The sequence below is a fragment of the Carassius carassius genome, chromosome 5 (assembly GCF_963082965.1).
Source record: "Carassius carassius chromosome 5, fCarCar2.1, whole genome shotgun sequence".
In the NCBI taxonomy this organism is placed as follows: Eukaryota; Metazoa; Chordata; class Actinopteri; order Cypriniformes; family Cyprinidae; genus Carassius; species Carassius carassius.
Window position 1 is genome coordinate 29,897,027 of NC_081759.1, and position 17,408 is coordinate 29,914,434.

Genomic DNA, 17,408 nt, shown 5'->3' on the forward strand with positions numbered 1-17,408 from the left:
CACAGACTGGTCACTGGTCTGGCAGCCTACCATGCCATCACTGCACTTCTGCCATGGAGAACATTAACTAATAATGACTTGGGCACTGCAGGCATTTTTCAAACCCAGACAGAACTGTAGCGGTAAATCAAAATGGAAATGTCTAGCGGCAAAAGTACCAGAGAAATAACATTGGCTGAAGTTCAATGTTAGAAGTCTGGGTCACATCATGCTATTACTTTTATGTATCTGAGCATGATGTCAGCAGATCAATGCAGGTCAGATGGGTCGTGGAACCTAAAGTGACTTTAGAACAACTGTGTGATTTTATGTTAAAGGAGTAAAGGGAGTATAAATTCAATTAAATCAATCTATCTATCTATCTATCTACAGTCGTGGCCAAAAGTTTTGAGAATTAAATAAATATTGGAAATTGGAAAAGTTGCTGCTTAAGTTTTTATAATAGCAATTTGCATATACTCCAGAATGTTATGAAGAGTGATCAGATGAATTGCATAGTCCTTCTTTGCCATGAAAATTAACTTAATCCCAAAAAAACCTTTCCACTGCATTTCATTGCTGTCATTAAAGGACCTGCTGAGATCATTTCAGTAATCGTCTTGTTAACTCAGGTGAGAATGTTGACGAGCACAAGGCTGGAGATCATTATGTCAGGCTGATTGGGTTAGAATGGCAGACTTGATATGTTAAAAGGAGGGTGATGCTTGAAATCATTGTTCTTCCATTGTTAACCATGGTGACCTGCAAAGAAACGCGTGCAGCCATCATTGCGTTGCATAAAAATGGCTTCACAGGCAAGGATATTGTGGCTACTAAGATTGCACCTAAATCAACAATTTATAGGATCATCAAGAACTTCAAGGAAAGAGGTTCAATTCTTGTAAAGGAGGCTTCAGGGCGACCAAGAAAGTCCAGCAAGCCCAGGATCGTCTCCTAAAGAGGATTCAGCTGCGGGATCGGAGTGCCACCAGTGCAGAGCTTGCTCAGGAATGGCAGCAGGCAGGTGTGAGCGCATCTGCACGCACAGTGAGGCAAAGACTTTTGGAAGATGGCCTGGTGTCAAGAAGGGCAGCAAAGAAGCCACTTCTCTCCAAAAAAAACATCAGGGACAGATTGATCTTCTGCAGAAAGTATAGTGAATGGACTGCTGAGGACTGGGGCAAAGTCATATTCTCCGATGAAGCCCCTTTCCGATTATTTGGGGCATCTGGAAAAAGGCTTGTCTGGAGAAGAAAAGGTGAGCTCTACCATCAGTCCTGTGTCATGCCAACAGTAAAGCATCCTGACACCAGGAGGGCCAACACTGCAAATACTGACTCTTTGCATAAATGTCATGTAATTGTCGATAAAAGCCTTTGAAACGTATGAAGTGCTTGTAATTATATTTCAGTACATCACAGAAACAACTGAAACAAAGATTTAAAAGCAGTTTTGCAGCAAACTTTTTGAAAACTAATATTTATGTAATTCTCAAAACTTTTGGCCACAACTGTATCTTGGTTGGATTTTTTTAAAGCAATGTAGTAATTGTAAATCACACATTTTCCATTTCAGTATCATTTAAACTTAAACATAAGAGATACAGGGAAGTGTAGTGTGAGCTTTGTTTATTTTGTTTTTATATTCAAAATGTAAAAATTTGTAAAATAGGCTTTTATTAAAGTTCAGGTTGATTGAGAGTGACAAAAACATTTTCATGAGATTTTAAAGATTCTCACTGAATGCAAGGCAAAATAAAAAATATTTACAATTTAATTAGACTTTTCAATGTGAAATACTGTAGGTATTGACACAACCAACCTATATGTAAAAACTGTAATATTAGCAGTTAAGAATGTATAATTGCTAAACAAGATTATATTCGTTGGGTAATGCTAAAGAAAGAACTACATTTAAACCTGTAATATGGTCACTTACACTATGCTTTTGTTAAAAAAAAAAAAAAGTCACAAGAATGAACAAGAAATATACACTGGTAGAGCTGCAAAGTTGTTGTTGTTTTTTTCAATGGTATTGTAATTTCTCTAATATAAGTGAACACAAGGCAGAAAAAATAAATGATGTCCTGAATTTATGTTATTAGCCATGTTATTCTCATAGCATCTTCTCCACACCTCCATCTTGGATCTCATCAATAATCCAGTGCACTTGAGAGTCAGCCTCCAATTGGACAGAAGACGGTCTCAGCTGAATGGGGTGAGGTGCTGTTGCTAAGGAAACGTTAGTCGAAACGAAGTCCCACCAGGACCACGCAAGGACTCTAAGTATAACATCATCCGTGTTCTATTACTGTCTATCTTTAACATCACACACAAACACACATTTTATATACAAGAATGTAGTACAGGCTTCTATAGTTTTATAAACCAAAGTACTAACTAACCCCTAAATAAGAATGGATTGGGTTTTTTTTTTCTCTTTGTGTCACTTTAAAATAAAGGACGTCTCTGAATTTTCTCCAAAGGGAAGGTGTGTTGGATTAAGCTCACATCTGAGGGCAAATTACTGTCCCTAAAGTATAGCTACACATTAACATGTTTACTTGCAGATCTTTCCTTCCATCTTAAAAAAATATATAATTCCCCACAGCTCGTAAGTCTTTTGAAATATCCCCCTATAAAATGTATGGTCATGTCATACTGTCAGCTCTATATGCTTTACATATACGTCTTTAATTTTTCCTTCGCTTTGCATGTACCTTTGTATACCAGAAAGCATGGAAATTTACACCCATCCGAATGAGTTATCATGCAAGAACACTATGTCCAGCTTAACAGAGAAGATGCCCTTGGCTACAGCGACAAATTCAATCCCTGACAATCCTTTACAGTCATCAATCCCAGAGCCAACTTAAAATAATGCACATCTGGATTTATCTACAACACAAACATCAAAATCTACAGTGTCACATCAAGGATTCTGTGACTTTTTCTGTAATAAATTGCATTTAAATCAAGATTACAATCATCACAGGATGACTCTAGGCATGATGTGACAGTCTCAATACACAAGACATGCAATAATGTAAGATCAAACCTGCTTTTACAAAATTTCCCAACTGAACAATTTGTCACACATGATGTATTGCTCTGGCATATTATTTAGAATAACACTGTCACGCAGCCATTAATGATGACCTTTCAATGCAGAGAAAAGAAGCTGGGCAATTATCCAGCTGATAATTGATCATCCCACATGGAAAAAACCTATTTAAACATATATGTTTCAATATAGGTTTTTAATATATGTGACATATATAAAATTGGCCGTTTCCCTATATTGTATGTACATATATATGAACATATATATACATATATATGAACATATATGCACACATATATTTACACATATATGTACACATATATATGTGCATACATATACCTATATAGGTACATATATGCACGTATATATGCACCTATATGTTCACCTATAATAGTAAAATTAAAATCCATAGCTGCTAGGCAACATAAATAAAAGTCCAAAATGTAGAAATGTACATTATTTATTTACTCAAGATCAATCAAATAGTACAAAACAAAAAATATAGTACAAGAACAAAAATAAGACAAAAAAACCTGCCAGGTAACATAAATAAAAGTCCAAAATATAGAAAAGTACATTATGTATTTACAAGAACAATCAAATAGTACAAGAACAAAAATAAGACAAAAAACTGAACAGAAAAAAAATGTATCTTTATTATTCTTTGAAGGTCTGTCATGACGCGCCTCCTCCTCCTCCCTGTACTATCCAATGACGTTTGATAGGGTGTCCGAGATTTTTTTTTTTTCTTTTCTTTTTTCCGGCGCACACATTTTTTAGCGGATAGGCATTTCCGACCACACGGATCTGGCGTTTTGGAAGAGTGAAACCGATGTTTTGAGACCGGGTCCCATAGTGGATATATTTGAAAAATATTAGTGGAAAAATAATAGTGGAAATATTTGAAGTAACGGGTACTTACGGTTATGGATAGAAATGTAGCGGAGTAAAGAGTACAGTATTTGCCTCTCAAATGTACTTGAGTAAAGTCATGAGTACTCCCCAAAAATGATACTCGAGTAAAGTACAGATCCCTCAAAATTGTACTTAAGTACTGTACTCAAGTAAATGTACTCCGTTACTGTCCGGCTCTGTGTATCATGTTAATATATTGCCATAGTTAATTTCCATAACATGCCAATTACATGTGATACCAATTTCACATGTTCCCACATACATAAGTTCTTGCATAATTTTTTTCCGTTAATTCTTAGTTTTTGCTTTGATAATAGAAAATATGAGCCAGGCATCATGTATGACTACAAAATGACCAGATCCTGCCATTAGCTATATAGAAGACATATCTTGTATGTATAGTGGATATGAAGAAGCAATACCAGAGACCTATATTTCCTATATATGCACATATATGCACCTTAATTTTTCCTATATGTGCATATACACTGCATATAGGTTTCATATATGTGCATATATCCACATATAGGTTCTTTCCATGTGGGATCTCCTGCTCTATGGTTAGAACAGCTGAGCGAGGGAAGCAAAGACACACATTTAGCTTTTTATTTCTTCAGTAATAGCTCTTCTTTTCATTGTGATACAACACAACTACAAGCAGAAAGACAGTGTTAAGTCTAACTAGGGAATCTATGTCTCAAATCAATGTCCTTTTGTCTTCCAGCTATCAGTGCACATATTAAAACAATTAATTGAAACATTTTCAATCAGTGATAGACAAATCTGTTTGTCTTCGTCAAACATGGTATTCGCTTAGTTATTTAATTCGAAAACAGTTCTTTATACATCAAATTAAATCTTATAATAATTATCTCAAAGTAGTGAGTAGTCTGTGGTCCATAGCGCCATCTGCTGATTGTCGTGTCATAGTTAAACTGTGTATATAATGTTAGAGGTTATACTTAGAAGTTGAGATTCTTAGGCTTAATTATTTGTTCTAGTTAATTTATTTACTTAAAAAAATATTATGTTAAGTTTTTATCTATTTGTTTTTCTCTTTATATTTATTTGTATTATTTATGTATTTATTCTTATTTTGGCCTGATTATTTTAGTAGAATATTATTGTGTTTTGTATTCTGGTTGTGTATGTATTTTACTGCTTTGCATTAACCTGAGTCACATATTGTTCTTTTAAACAATATTTCTGCCCTGTGAATGTTATGAGTTATGAGTTAAACAGGGCTGAGTTAAATGGGCTAAAATAAATCTAGTGTTAGACGTAGGGTGTAAATTACCAGTGTAAATCACCAGTAAAAAGAATGCAAAGCGTTTTAAAACATGGAAGAATGTAGTTTGACTTTTAAAAAGTCAAACTACATTCACAATCGAAACACGGTCTTAAAAATAATATGCGTTTCCATACATAATTCTCACTTTGTAAACATACCGGTTGACAGGACAGCGCCACATTGGAATGTTCCATTTCGACCTGAAAAAAGGGGGTGCCGGGGTTAGTAAAATAGTTTTAGTTGTTTGTATTGCTAATAATATATACAATTTATCAAAGTATTTTAAAATCAAGTAAAATAGTTTTAGTTGTTTGTATTGCTAATAATATATACAATTTCTCAAAGTATTTTAAAATCAAGAATAAGTGTTGTTCAAAAATATATCTAAATAATTCTACCTGGTGAGATATTAATTCTTATATTCAGGACTGATAAAAAATGTATACACTCTGACTGCGGCATGAGTTCAGACATGGTGCTTCGAAGAATGAATGCTTGCGCTCCTATTATGCTGATTCTTCCAGAATGTAGTGCTTCGAGGAGCCATTAAATCAAACTGTTTAAAATGTCGACATTGAGGTAATATCCGCATAACTTTGGTATCTGTATGATACTGCTTAACATTTGGGTTCCCTCTCGAGATTTCACGAGACATCAAAGAGACTTTTCTCCATTATGGGCCAATTGTTGTGATGTATGCAAATCATATGCAAATACTGAAGAGCTGAGGCAGTATAAAATGGTGCATGTGACAGTTACATCAGAATGTTCTACTTCACCTGCTGAATTCATTATGGCTACAGTCTGCAAGATCTGCACAGGACCCATAGAGCCGCTGGATCAACATGACCACTGTGTCCCATGCAGAGGCAGCCCTGGACTAGTCCTACTGCAGCATTGAGTGGACTGAGGCTTTCGGCTTATTCTGGGTGGGGCCCACTGCCGCCAGCGTGCCACTGGTGGGCCCTCACTCTCCTGGTGACAGGAGCATTGTCTTGCCGCTCCACCAATCCCAACAGTTGCCCCGTTTTCCTTCTCAGAGAACTGCTTACACCCTACTTCCAACATTTTAGAGTTTGTGTCCTTTCGCCAGGTGCAGGGGGTGACTCAATATCTATCTTGGTCTTGGAGAGGGAGGATTGGGTGGGATCAGAGCCTGATCAACTGGACAGCATGGGGCCCCCAGACCTCGAGGAGGAGCTTATGTGGGTTCTTTTGAAGGCTGTCCAGGAGTTGGAGCTTAACTGGAGTCCTCCAGAGGAGCCTGCCAGGATTAAGCTCCACTCCTGGTATTCCAACTGGAAAGCTGACTTGAGGGCATCAGTCCCCTTCTTCCCCGATGTACACGAGCATCTGGTGAAAATGCGGTCTACATCCCAGTCGTTGCGCATCCACTCTGGCACACAGGCCATCTTATTTATTAGTTCTCTTTCTAGCTTGTACTTATTTGAACAATGTCTAAAACTTGGTATTACAAGCACTTCCGGTGTCTGTTTGCCTCTTTAACAGGAATCGCTTTATGTATCCCCCAATTGTAAGTCACTTTGGATAAAAGCGTCTACAAAATGACTAAATGTAAATGTATAACATTGTACCCAAAAGAGACGGGTGACTCCTGATTGATTCTAGATCTCAGGCCCATCAACAGAGCACTTTTCAAGCGTCCATTTAGGATAATGATGAAACAGATCCTGATGCTAATGTACACTGGGGACTGGTTTGCGCCCGTGGACTTATAGGATGCATACTTTCACATTCATATAGCAATGCATCACAGATGCTTTCTGAGGTTTGCTTTCAAGGGCACAGAATACCAATACTCTGTTCTCCCGTTCGGACTGGCTTTAGCCCCACGCACTTTATCAAAGTGCACTTTCTCCCCTCAGAGTGAGGGGGATGCGCATTCTCAACTATCTGGATAATTGGCTGATTTTAGCTCAGTCCCAGGACACACTGGTCAGCCATGAAGAGACTCTGCTTCGTTACTTGGAGTTCGTTACATGCAGAAGAGCATTCTATAACATATCTGGGGGTGTGCTTCGACTCAGGAGAGATGCAAGCCCGCCACTCTCAGGAGTGCTCCGTGGCGATTTTGTCTTCCCTGCACCATTTTAGACTGGGCAACTCTGTTTACTTGAAGGAATTTCAGAGGTTGCTGGGACTCATAGTGTCTGCTTCAGCAGTATGTCATCTGGGTTTACCACACATACGCCTTCTGCAGTTATGGCTGAAATCTCTTTACATTGACCATTCGTCCAGATTTTGGCAATCTTACCAGCTTTTTGTGTGCTACAGTGGTTGTGTGAAAGGCTGGGCCGTGTCAAAACAGAGATTTTCCCACTATATTGTGGACGCAATCGCAGCTGCTTATTCAAACCAAGGTTTGGAATGCCCTTTGCACATTAGGGCCCACTCAACAAGGGCTATCGCCTCCTCCTGGGCATGGTCGAGAGGTATGTTTATTTAAGATATTTGCTTTGCAGCCAGCTGGTCTTCTCAGAATACCTTTGCCAGGTTTTGCAAGCTGGACGTTCAGTCCTTGGCCAGTCATTTGAAGTGGCGTGAATAGGACAAAGATTGTAAGGGAAGGAGTTCCCATAATGGAGAAAAGTCTCCTTGATGTCTCGTTCCTGCTCTCAGGGAACCAAGGTTACAATAGTAACCAGAAACGTTTTTCAACAATTGCTAAGAAACTAACTTGTTTACAAGTTAAGTAAACATGTTTTAACTTGCTCTTTTTTTGCCAAACGTTATCTCTTATCTGAAGATGTGTTAAAGCTGCAGGATTTTCAGCAGAGGAAACTTGCTGTTGCCCTTCAAGTGTCAAGATCAGAAGGCAGGCATTATTTGGCATGATTTAAATAACTATGTACCACTTCCGGGTGTTTGAATATCATTTTTAATGGTGCACTCGGTCGTACTTGTCTCATTAAAAAAGATTAGTAGAACTTATCAAAAATGTTTACATTTACTCCCACATGAGATTGCATTTAGACTGCAGTCATATCAAAAGCTTTTTTATTTTACATGATAGTGGGTTGCCTCAAAGGAGCTGACATGCTGAGATCGCATGACCAGCTGACTACATTTATCTCATCATCTCTGTTATCAGATAATTTGACTTGTGGAATTAATGAATCATGGCTGGTATTGATGCATGATGCTATTGCAATATTCATGCCTCACATGTCTGCAACTGTCCTATTGTTTAGATCAACATAAACAAAAGGCAATGAGTGCCCCTTTAATTGTCATTTTCTCCTTTACCCTAAATGTAACTTTTTTCCTTTTTTTAATAGGTTATTACTGTGATACGAAAATCTGAAATTGGAGAAAACACAGCTAATTTAAAAGGATGAATTGAAAATACTTCTGTATTTATGTTAGCCTGGTGAAGATGTTTTTATGGCGAGAAATGCTATTTACAGGTAAATCTGCCTCAAAAATGTATGTAGCAAAATGGACACTATTTATATTATAACAAATGTTTGTTTATCCAAAGAGCAAATTCATAGTGATTTAACGGCATTCAGCATAATCTTCATCTGAATATAATTTTTTTACTATTTTATATTTTTTTTGTTTATGTTGGAGATTATTTAGATGTCTGCATAGTTTCTGCACATGGATATGTTTTTGTCAACGCTATCTCACGACCAATTCGTACGTATTTTACGAGGTGGCTTATTCGTATGAATTTGTACAACCTCACTCATATGATTTTATACACTGCTCTCTTTTAATTTCTGTCCATTTCAGGTACCATGAAGAGAATTGTGACATTGGATTTGGGGAATTTAAGTTTGGCCCTCTTTTCATGAGGTTATGCGATGAGCTGGGTTTAGAGGAGCTGGGAGCCAGAACCTGGCTGATCCAGTATGTGAAAATGAACATAGATTTTACACCATGACTATGGACATGAATTGTATTGAGATTTTACATTGTCTTTCCTTGGTTTTTGCATAGGCTCTAAAATGATTCTTTTCAGACTCTACATCCTGAATATATACAGTGTTATATAATTTGACACATTAACAGTAAATCACTTAATTTTCATTTTACCTGATATATGTTGTAGAATGATATTGAGAGAGCCCAGGCATTCTACTCTCAGATAATGAGCACAGAAAGGCGGCTGTTCCAGAACCTAAGGGTAAGTGTGTGTGTGTGTGTGTGTGTGTGTGTGTGTTTGTGTGTGTGTGTGTGTTTGTGTGTGTGTGTGTGTGTGTGTGTGTTTGTGTGTGTGTGTGTCTAAATCAGTCTTTGAAAGAGCTTGCATATGTTAACTGCTCTTTTTTTAGGTTCTCATATTGGCTATGAAAGGATCAATGAAAGAAGCACTCTCTGCCCTTACAACAGCCCTAGGGTCAAAGACTCCAGTGTATGTGAAGAAACCAGAATATATTCTCTCAGGAAGTGGTGAGATATCAGAAACACCAGTCAAGTTTGGACACACCTAGTTTACACCTCATAATTATTACTACACTTAATGGTAATAGTAAAGTCATCAAAACAATCAACTAACACAAATGGAATTATGCAATCATCAATGTTAGCTATGTAAAACAAATCAAAATGCAGACTTGTTATATTTGGAGGTGTACGCTGGTTTGTATTTTAAAAAGTGCAATTAATTGATTTCAAATATGAAATGAGTTAATTTTTTAAAGACATCACAGTTTACACTACCATTCAAAGGTTTGGGGACAGTATGTTCTTTTTTAAAGGGAGTAATACATTGAATCAAAATTTTTATTATAATCGAACAAAATATTTTTGTAAAAAAAATAATAATAATACTAAGCTAAATTCAAGCATATAAAAAACTGTTTTCTTACTTAATTTATATAAAAACATAAATATGGAACATCAGATCCTCAGCTTTTGATACAGAAGCCAAAAACCTATTTAATGGAAAGCAATAATTAGATTAAACCAGGAAAGATTTTAAAGCATGTTTTAATCAGTTGCCTCTCCCATTCTTGTTTCTCTCCCTGTTCCTGTTAATGTATTGAAGAACAAGAGTGTTGGTAGGCTTTGGGAGGGGAAGGTTGAGCAGGTGGTGAGACGGTTAGAGGAGGCCGGCCAGATCACCAAGCAGACCATTGATGATTTCTTGTGTCACACTCCCTCTAGGAGGAGAAGGCCTCTGGGAATATTGGACCATGAAAGAAAAACTAGCCGAAGGATTAGTAGAACTCTGCAGTCCACACTACTGCTAGAGTGAACCCATATGGAGTTCAAGACTCTCAGATTTAGTGTATTATATTACAAAAACAGAAATGTATTCTTGACCTGCACACTCTGAAGATGAAGCCCGTTCAAGCTCTACCTCCTCCTATATTGTGCCATCAACTGTTTCCTTCAGTTGTTGAAATCAAGTAATGAATTGAATCACTTTAATAAAGTGACGTTTTTCTAATTTAAATTTTTTTTTTTACAGTTTTGTATTACTTTTTGAGGAAATATAAGAAATGTGAATAGAGGAGCAGTCATTCCTTCCTTATTTAAGAGTTTTTACTTGTCAACCCTGTTACGTAATCTACTTACAATACTTAAAATGGTAATAAACACACACACACACACACTCACAAAACAGTGTTGATGTGTTTTGTATGTGGTTAAAGTGTCATCCATGCATAAGATGTATAATGTATTGTATGATGTATTTTTAATTAATACTTTGTTACAGGCCCGGCGCCACAAGGGGGCAAAAGGGGGCAATGCCCCCTCAGATATGACTTGTGCCCCCTCTGTTTCATTTTTGTATTCATGGTTAAAAATAAAATGTTCAACCTTTTGAGTTAAATAATAATTGAACCTTATCCCCATGGGATTTAGAATGTTCAGTGTTGTGACTCGTGACATTACTGCCAGATTCAAACGTCTTTCGCGTTGGTTGGCGCTGAGCCAGATACAGACGAGCTCGCTGTCATATATCACAACTATGCGGTGTTTTCAACCTCATAATGTTTATTTTAGATTTCAGACATTTAAATACACATAAGCACTGGTAAAACAGCCTACATTTGGAGTTTGTAAAATACACACTGATGTCTTTGGAAGCAAGTGCTAGTGTCGCGTTGGTTGGCGCTGAGCCAGAGACGGACGAGCTGAGCGCTGTCATATCACAACTATGCAGTGTTTTCAACCTCATAATGTTTATTTTAGATTTCATACATTTAAATAGGCTACACATAAGCACTGGTAAAACAATAGTCTGCATTTGGAGTTTGTGGAAGCAGCAATAACAATCTATTCAAATATAATTAGCTGACGTGTGTTTTTCATATCAGACTAACACAGTGGAAGTAGGCTAACTATAAAGTTTACTCTATTGTTATAAAGGTTTTTCAACGACCAAACACACTCACTTAAACATGTTTAAGAATCGGAATATCAGATAGTTGATGACATGGTAAGTAAGTTTGTGAATATTTCGAATAAAAAAGGAAAAACGAAATGAAGGATAGCCTACATCTGTTATACAGTGTTATTATTGTGGCTGCGGTGTTTCACGTGACAAATATGACGCGTTGCCATGGAAACATTAAGGGGTAATGTTCTAAAATAACTGTCGCCTTGAAAAATCTTACTCTCGGGAGTTAGAATATTTTAAACTTAAGTGTGAAAGGGTTAATTATTCATAATAAATGACGCTGGCTTATCTTTTGTCGACTGTGTGATTTCCTGAAAATACAGTTGTTACTAAGGAGATTCAGTGCCAAATCAAGGAGACTGCAGCTCTACTAAAAAGGTATAGGACATGATCTATCATCATTTCGCTGTTTAAAATTTGCTAGTCTCTGGATAACTTACCTGCAGTTGCATATGGAGTGTTTTAGGGAGCGCTGTATTTAAAAATCTGTCGTTGCAAAGCGAGATCTCAGTGTGTATTAATCATTGATGGTGTAATAAAGTTAAGCCCCCTTAACAATTTCACATGCCCCCTCAGTCGTTTCGTCCTGCAGCCGGGCCTGCTTTGTTAGTATTGATGTTTAAACATGACTGTCCAGAAATTTGACATCAGATTGCTTATATGTGACCCTTCAACACAAAACCAGTCATAAGTAGCATGGGTATATTTGTAGCAATAGCTAACAATACTTAGTATGGGTCAAAATTATTTATTTTTCTGTTATACCAAAAATCAATAGGATATTAATTAAAAATCATGTTCCATTAACATATTTTGTAAATCTCCTACCATAAATATATAAACTCTTATTTTTTAGTTAGTAATATGCATTGATTAGAACTTAATTTGGACAACTTGAAAAGGCAATTTTCTCAATATTTCGATTTTATTCACCCTCAGATTCCAGATTTGTGACAGTTGTGTCTCAGCCAAATATTGTCCTATAACAAACCACACATCAATGGAAAGCTTATTTATTCAGCTTTAGATTTTCAAATAGTTGTATCTGAGCCAAATATTGTCTGATCCTAACAAACCATACATCGATGGAAAGCTTATTTATTCAGCGTTCAGACCGACCCTTATGACTGGTTTTGTGGTTATATATATATATATATATATATATATATATATATATATATATATATATATATATATATATATATATATATATATACATACGTTGTGACAGTTGACATTTGAATAAAAAAATAGGCAAATAAAAGTTAATTAAATTTTGAAATGGATAATCCAATTTTATTTGCGTTTCCATTCATATCTGATAATCAGATTCTCTTTGAGTTAAACAGTCTTAAAGGGACAGTTTACCCAAACATTTTATTCTGACATAATTTACTCATTCTCATGCCCTTCCGAATCTGTCTTCTGTGGAAAACAAAAGAAGATATTTTGAAGAATGTTGGTAATCAAACAGTTTTGGTTACCTTGACTTCCATTGTAAGAAAAAAAAAGAAAAGAAAAAAAGAAACGGGAAAAATAAAAAAAATGTAAAAATGTACCATCCCTTTCGTATTTTATTCAGTAGCACCTTATTTTGTTGTTTTGTAATCATTGTTCACGGATCAATGTCGCCAGTGTAGTGTGAAAATAAAGTAATCGCCCAACGTGGGGCTCGAACCCACGACCCTGAGATTAAGAGTCTCATGCTCTACCGACTGAGCTAGCCGGGCCTGGAACATGCGATATTTATATATTTATAAGTCCCTCCATCGAGCCAGCGATTAGACAGGCGCTAGGACCGGCGGGCAGTGCAGCACAGAGGCTTATCACTGTCGATGTGTGGTGATCCGGACCAGACCAAGTCCATGTATGTACGCTAGCCTAGCGTCACCAGCAACACAACGCCCGCGGATCACGCTCATTTTCACAAGGGTCTATCCACAGTAAACTCTCGCAGAGGCGTCTTCCACATCTTTCGTTCGATAACAGCCGTTCTTAAAGCTGAAGGTCAAGGTGGAGGCCGTTATTTGATGTGAAAGGGTGTAGATCTGCGCGCCTACAGAGAGAGAGAGCGAGACTCCAAGCACACAAGATGGAGTGTCAGTGGAAACCCGACGAGCAGGGACTTCAGCAGATCTTACAGCTGCTCAAGGAATCACAGTCCCCCGACACATCCACGCAACGATCCGTCCAACAAGTATCCTTTACTTCGCTGTTTAACCAGAGAGCTGAAGGGCAGTGAACAAGGGGATGGTGGAGTTTGAGCAGGAGTTGGCCTGTGATTAGCTAAAACGTTACTATGTACTTAAGATCTGAAATGCACTGGGTCAATTAGAGGATATATTTGATCTGTAGATTAGGGTGGTGTCAGTAGGTATCGCTGTCTGTCACTCGGTAAGTGTTTGACTTATAGGGATAACGTTAGTTCACCAAAACCAAACATTTGTTATTATTTACTCACCGTCATGTTATTCCAAACCTGTATGTCTTCGTTAGGAAATAAATTATGATATCTTGGAAACATCTTAGTGTCCGTACAATGGATGTCAACTGGAGTCAATACCGTTTGGTTAATTATTCTTCAAAATATCCACATATGAAAGAATGTCATACCGGTTTGGAACGAAATGAGGGTGAGAAAATGATGACAGAATTGAATTTTTTGGATGAGCTGTCTCTTTAAGCTTTAGATTAGATGGCGGGTCCAGCTGTTGTGTGTCAACTGCCTACAGCACACACAGTCTCTGAGATTATTTATAAACAATTATCTGATCTAATGAACGTTATGATTGTATTCAAAATCTAGACTAAACAGCATTTCTGGGCAGTGCAGGCGCGTTTGAATGAAATGAACATGTTGAATCTTATTTAGGCTGCTCAGTTTGTTATGAGACGCAGATTGTGATTAGACGGAGCTGCAGCTGCAGAGGTGCGAGGATTGTTATCATGGTGTTTCTGACACATAAGCAGATGCAGCTCAGACAAAGACATCTGACATTCGCGATGTTTCAGTCTTTATTCCACAACAGGGAGAGTAAGATGTATCAGTGGGTATGACGCCCCCTTAATCTAGCAAATTATGCATTGTTTTTTGTCCATCATATACAACTGCCTGTGAAAGGAGCAGATGAGAAAATGCTACACGTTTATACCAAAAACATAAAATGGTTAAAAGTACTTTGTCTAAATTTCAGGTGAAATGAATCTCACCACAGATAAGGTATATAAATAGTCAAATTTCATATAGTTTGTTGAATAACCAGTGAATTATTTGCCTAAAGATTAGCTAGTTCCGAACCAGTAGGATTTTCTTTCTTTTTTAGAGATTTGTGGGTTAAGAATGTGCCAGTGGCTATTGAAAGTAACATCTCCAACAATCAAATAATTTCAGTCTTTTAAGAAAATGGGAATAATGTGCTTAAAACTCACATTGGAATGAGACTGCTTGTTATTAAATAGTTTTTTGTAAATGTCCTTTATATTTGTATTTTATTTGTAAGTAAATCATTCACTTACTCCTCAGTGACTCGGTGTACCTCTTCTCTTGCTTTTTTCATAAGACCGTATTTCTGTGGCCCGGAGTTAGTTCTTCTGTGTGCTTTCTACACAGTTCTTTCAAAAGCATATTTATTGAATTATTTTTCCTTTTGTTATAGATTTAGTCTGCAATATTGATGTTTGTGTAGTTTTCAGTTAATAGTGTAGTGAATTCCCTTATGTCCCAAGTGAAGTTTATTTACAATCCTATAAAACCGTTTTCATATTTACATTCATGGATGTTAAATTATATTCACACATCATTTGTGTATTATACGATTGGCGAATGAGACCTGAATGGCTCATATATTCATGAATTCATTGATGTAATCGTCCATCTACTGTAAACGTCAAGCGGTTTGTCCATTAAGTACGTGCGCTGATGCACATTTCCCCTGCTGTTTGCATTATCCTCTGTCTCTGGTCTGTATGCCTTTTCTTAATGTGCACCACAGAAACTTGAGCAGCTCAATCAATACCCGGACTTCAACAACTACCTGATATTTGTGCTCACAAAGCTAAAGACCGAAGGTAAGATGTGCATGTTGCCATTAATTCATTGTATTACACTTGATTTATAATTTTAATTTGAGATGTGGCATATTTAGAATTATTATGGTTATGCGATTTATTCTTTAGGGATTTCTGGGGTCACTTTAATTAGTGTATATAACCCTTTCATTTGTATGGAGTTGCCAGTGGTCGGTCTGCATTGTGGTTCATTGCAGTTTATGAGGTTTGCCATGACAGTTTTGTGTGGTATATTAAGAGAAAATCGTATATTCCAATTACTAGAAGAAATGGATCAGATATGAGGGGAGCATGTTTTCTGAAGCCAGTGGCTGTGTAGCTGCTGTGACTTCAGGTCAGTGGTAATCTGTCAAGTGCACTGGGAGCTTAGCTGCTCTGACCTTTTGAATCTGTGTCCTCGGACAAGCCCCAGGTCACAGAACATGTTTAAAAACAACACTAGTTCATCTACCAATGTTTCTCTCTCCTTTTCCCTGAATAAGCCTGAGGTCCATTTAAAAACGGACGTTTCTTTATTAAGCATCCACCAAATGAGTTCAGAGCTCAACAATAAAAATGATTTTCCAGTGTGTGCTGTAGATTTATTTATTTTAAGCGAATCATTTTTGACTTGATTTTTTTTTCAAACTACATATTTCTATAAGTCTCAAATTTGTCTTACTGATGTATAATACTGTATATGATATAATTTAATCTCTCTCAGTAAGATTTTCCGTTTTATCTGTGGGCTGTGTTTCTTAAAACAACATTTTATTGGTGTCAAATATTGCATTATATTATATAATTATATTATAAAACAGATGGTTCTTTATTAAGCATCCACTAACCTGTGTAAGGCTCAAAAGTAAGGATTTTCTCCCCCTGTGTTGGGCTGTAGATTTATTTATTTGTAATTTTTAGATTTGTATCTTATTTTCAAGCAATTTCTTTTTTTGATTGTTGTCATATTACATAATTTCATCATATTTAAGGTTGTATTACTGTATCATATTTCTGTATAAGTGTGGCATTTTAAATACTTTGACATTTGTAGTCTAATTGTATTTGAGGTACAGCTATTTCTGGTTATCCCTGTGGTTGTTTGATTCTTTCTTTCTTTCCTTTAATGCTGTGTCTTGTGCCCGTGGCTATGTTTTCTACCCAAGCTTTTCATCCTTCCTTTCTCATAGATGAGCCCACTCGGTCTCTCAGTGGTCTCATTTTGAAGAACAACGTTAAGGCCCATTACCAGAACTTCCCAAACGGTGTGTCTGACTTCATCAAAAATGAGTGCCTGCAAAACATTGGAGACTCCTCACCGCTCATTAGAGCCACAGTGGGTGAGTATGGACTGACAAAGCATTTCCTGTCTGGCTCAGAGCTTTTGCCATCATGACAAACAATATTATGCCTTTAGGGTCTGTGTCTGGCTCTGTGTTGTTGCTTTCGATGTAAGATCATTTATTGACTCTATGTTCGAGAATACAGTGTGTTTTTTAAATGAGCCTTTTGTGATTGTGATTAGACTGTAATGAGGAATGGAGTGCTCTGTTTCTGAGGTTACTAGGCATCTCACAAAACACAGCATAATATCGTTTCTCCTTTTTTTGCTTATTTGGTTTGAAATTTGTATTCATTTATTTGAATTAATATTTCCCCACACAGTGATTAATACAGTGAAAAACTGAGTATAGTTTGTCCACATATTATGATGTTTTGATAGAATATGATATC

The 17,408-nt window shown here is 36.8% G+C and overlaps 1 protein-coding gene, 1 long non-coding RNA gene and 1 other non-coding gene across 6 annotated transcripts in view; 2 read left to right on the top strand and 1 right to left on the bottom strand.

Annotated features, from left to right (window-relative positions):
• The first annotated feature begins 5,726 nt into the window (after positions 1-5,726).
• On the top strand, positions 5,727-9,158 carry LOC132140405 (uncharacterized). 2 transcript variants are annotated; one of them, XR_009433797.1, is made up of 2 exons: positions 5,727-5,827; positions 9,008-9,158. It is a non-coding gene; the product is annotated as an uncharacterized LOC132140405 (long non-coding RNA). The 2 variants fall into 2 exon arrangements; XR_009433796.1 differs by lacking the exon at positions 5,727-5,827 and adding an exon at positions 8,573-8,676.
• A 4,126-nt stretch (positions 9,159-13,284) lies between these two features.
• trnak-cuu (transfer RNA lysine (anticodon CUU)) lies at positions 13,285-13,357 on the bottom strand. The gene has a single exon. It is a non-coding gene; the product is annotated as a tRNA-Lys (tRNA).
• Positions 13,358-13,435: 78 nt separating this feature from the next.
• Positions 13,436-17,408, top strand: part of LOC132141216 (transportin-1-like) — a 29,210-nt gene continuing 25,237 nt past the window's right edge. For 2 of the 3 annotated variants that reach the window (XR_009433877.1, XM_059550538.1), the window contains exons 1-3: positions 13,436-13,824; positions 15,620-15,695; positions 16,865-17,014. Coding sequence is in view for 2 of the 3 variants with exons in the window: in XM_059550538.1 (XP_059406521.1) it covers positions 13,720-13,824; positions 15,620-15,695; positions 16,865-17,014 (331 nt within the window). In the remaining variant the exon portion in view is untranslated. The remainder of the gene's footprint in view (positions 13,825-15,619; positions 15,696-16,864; positions 17,015-17,408) is intronic. The other variant, XM_059550539.1, reaches the window with a different exon arrangement.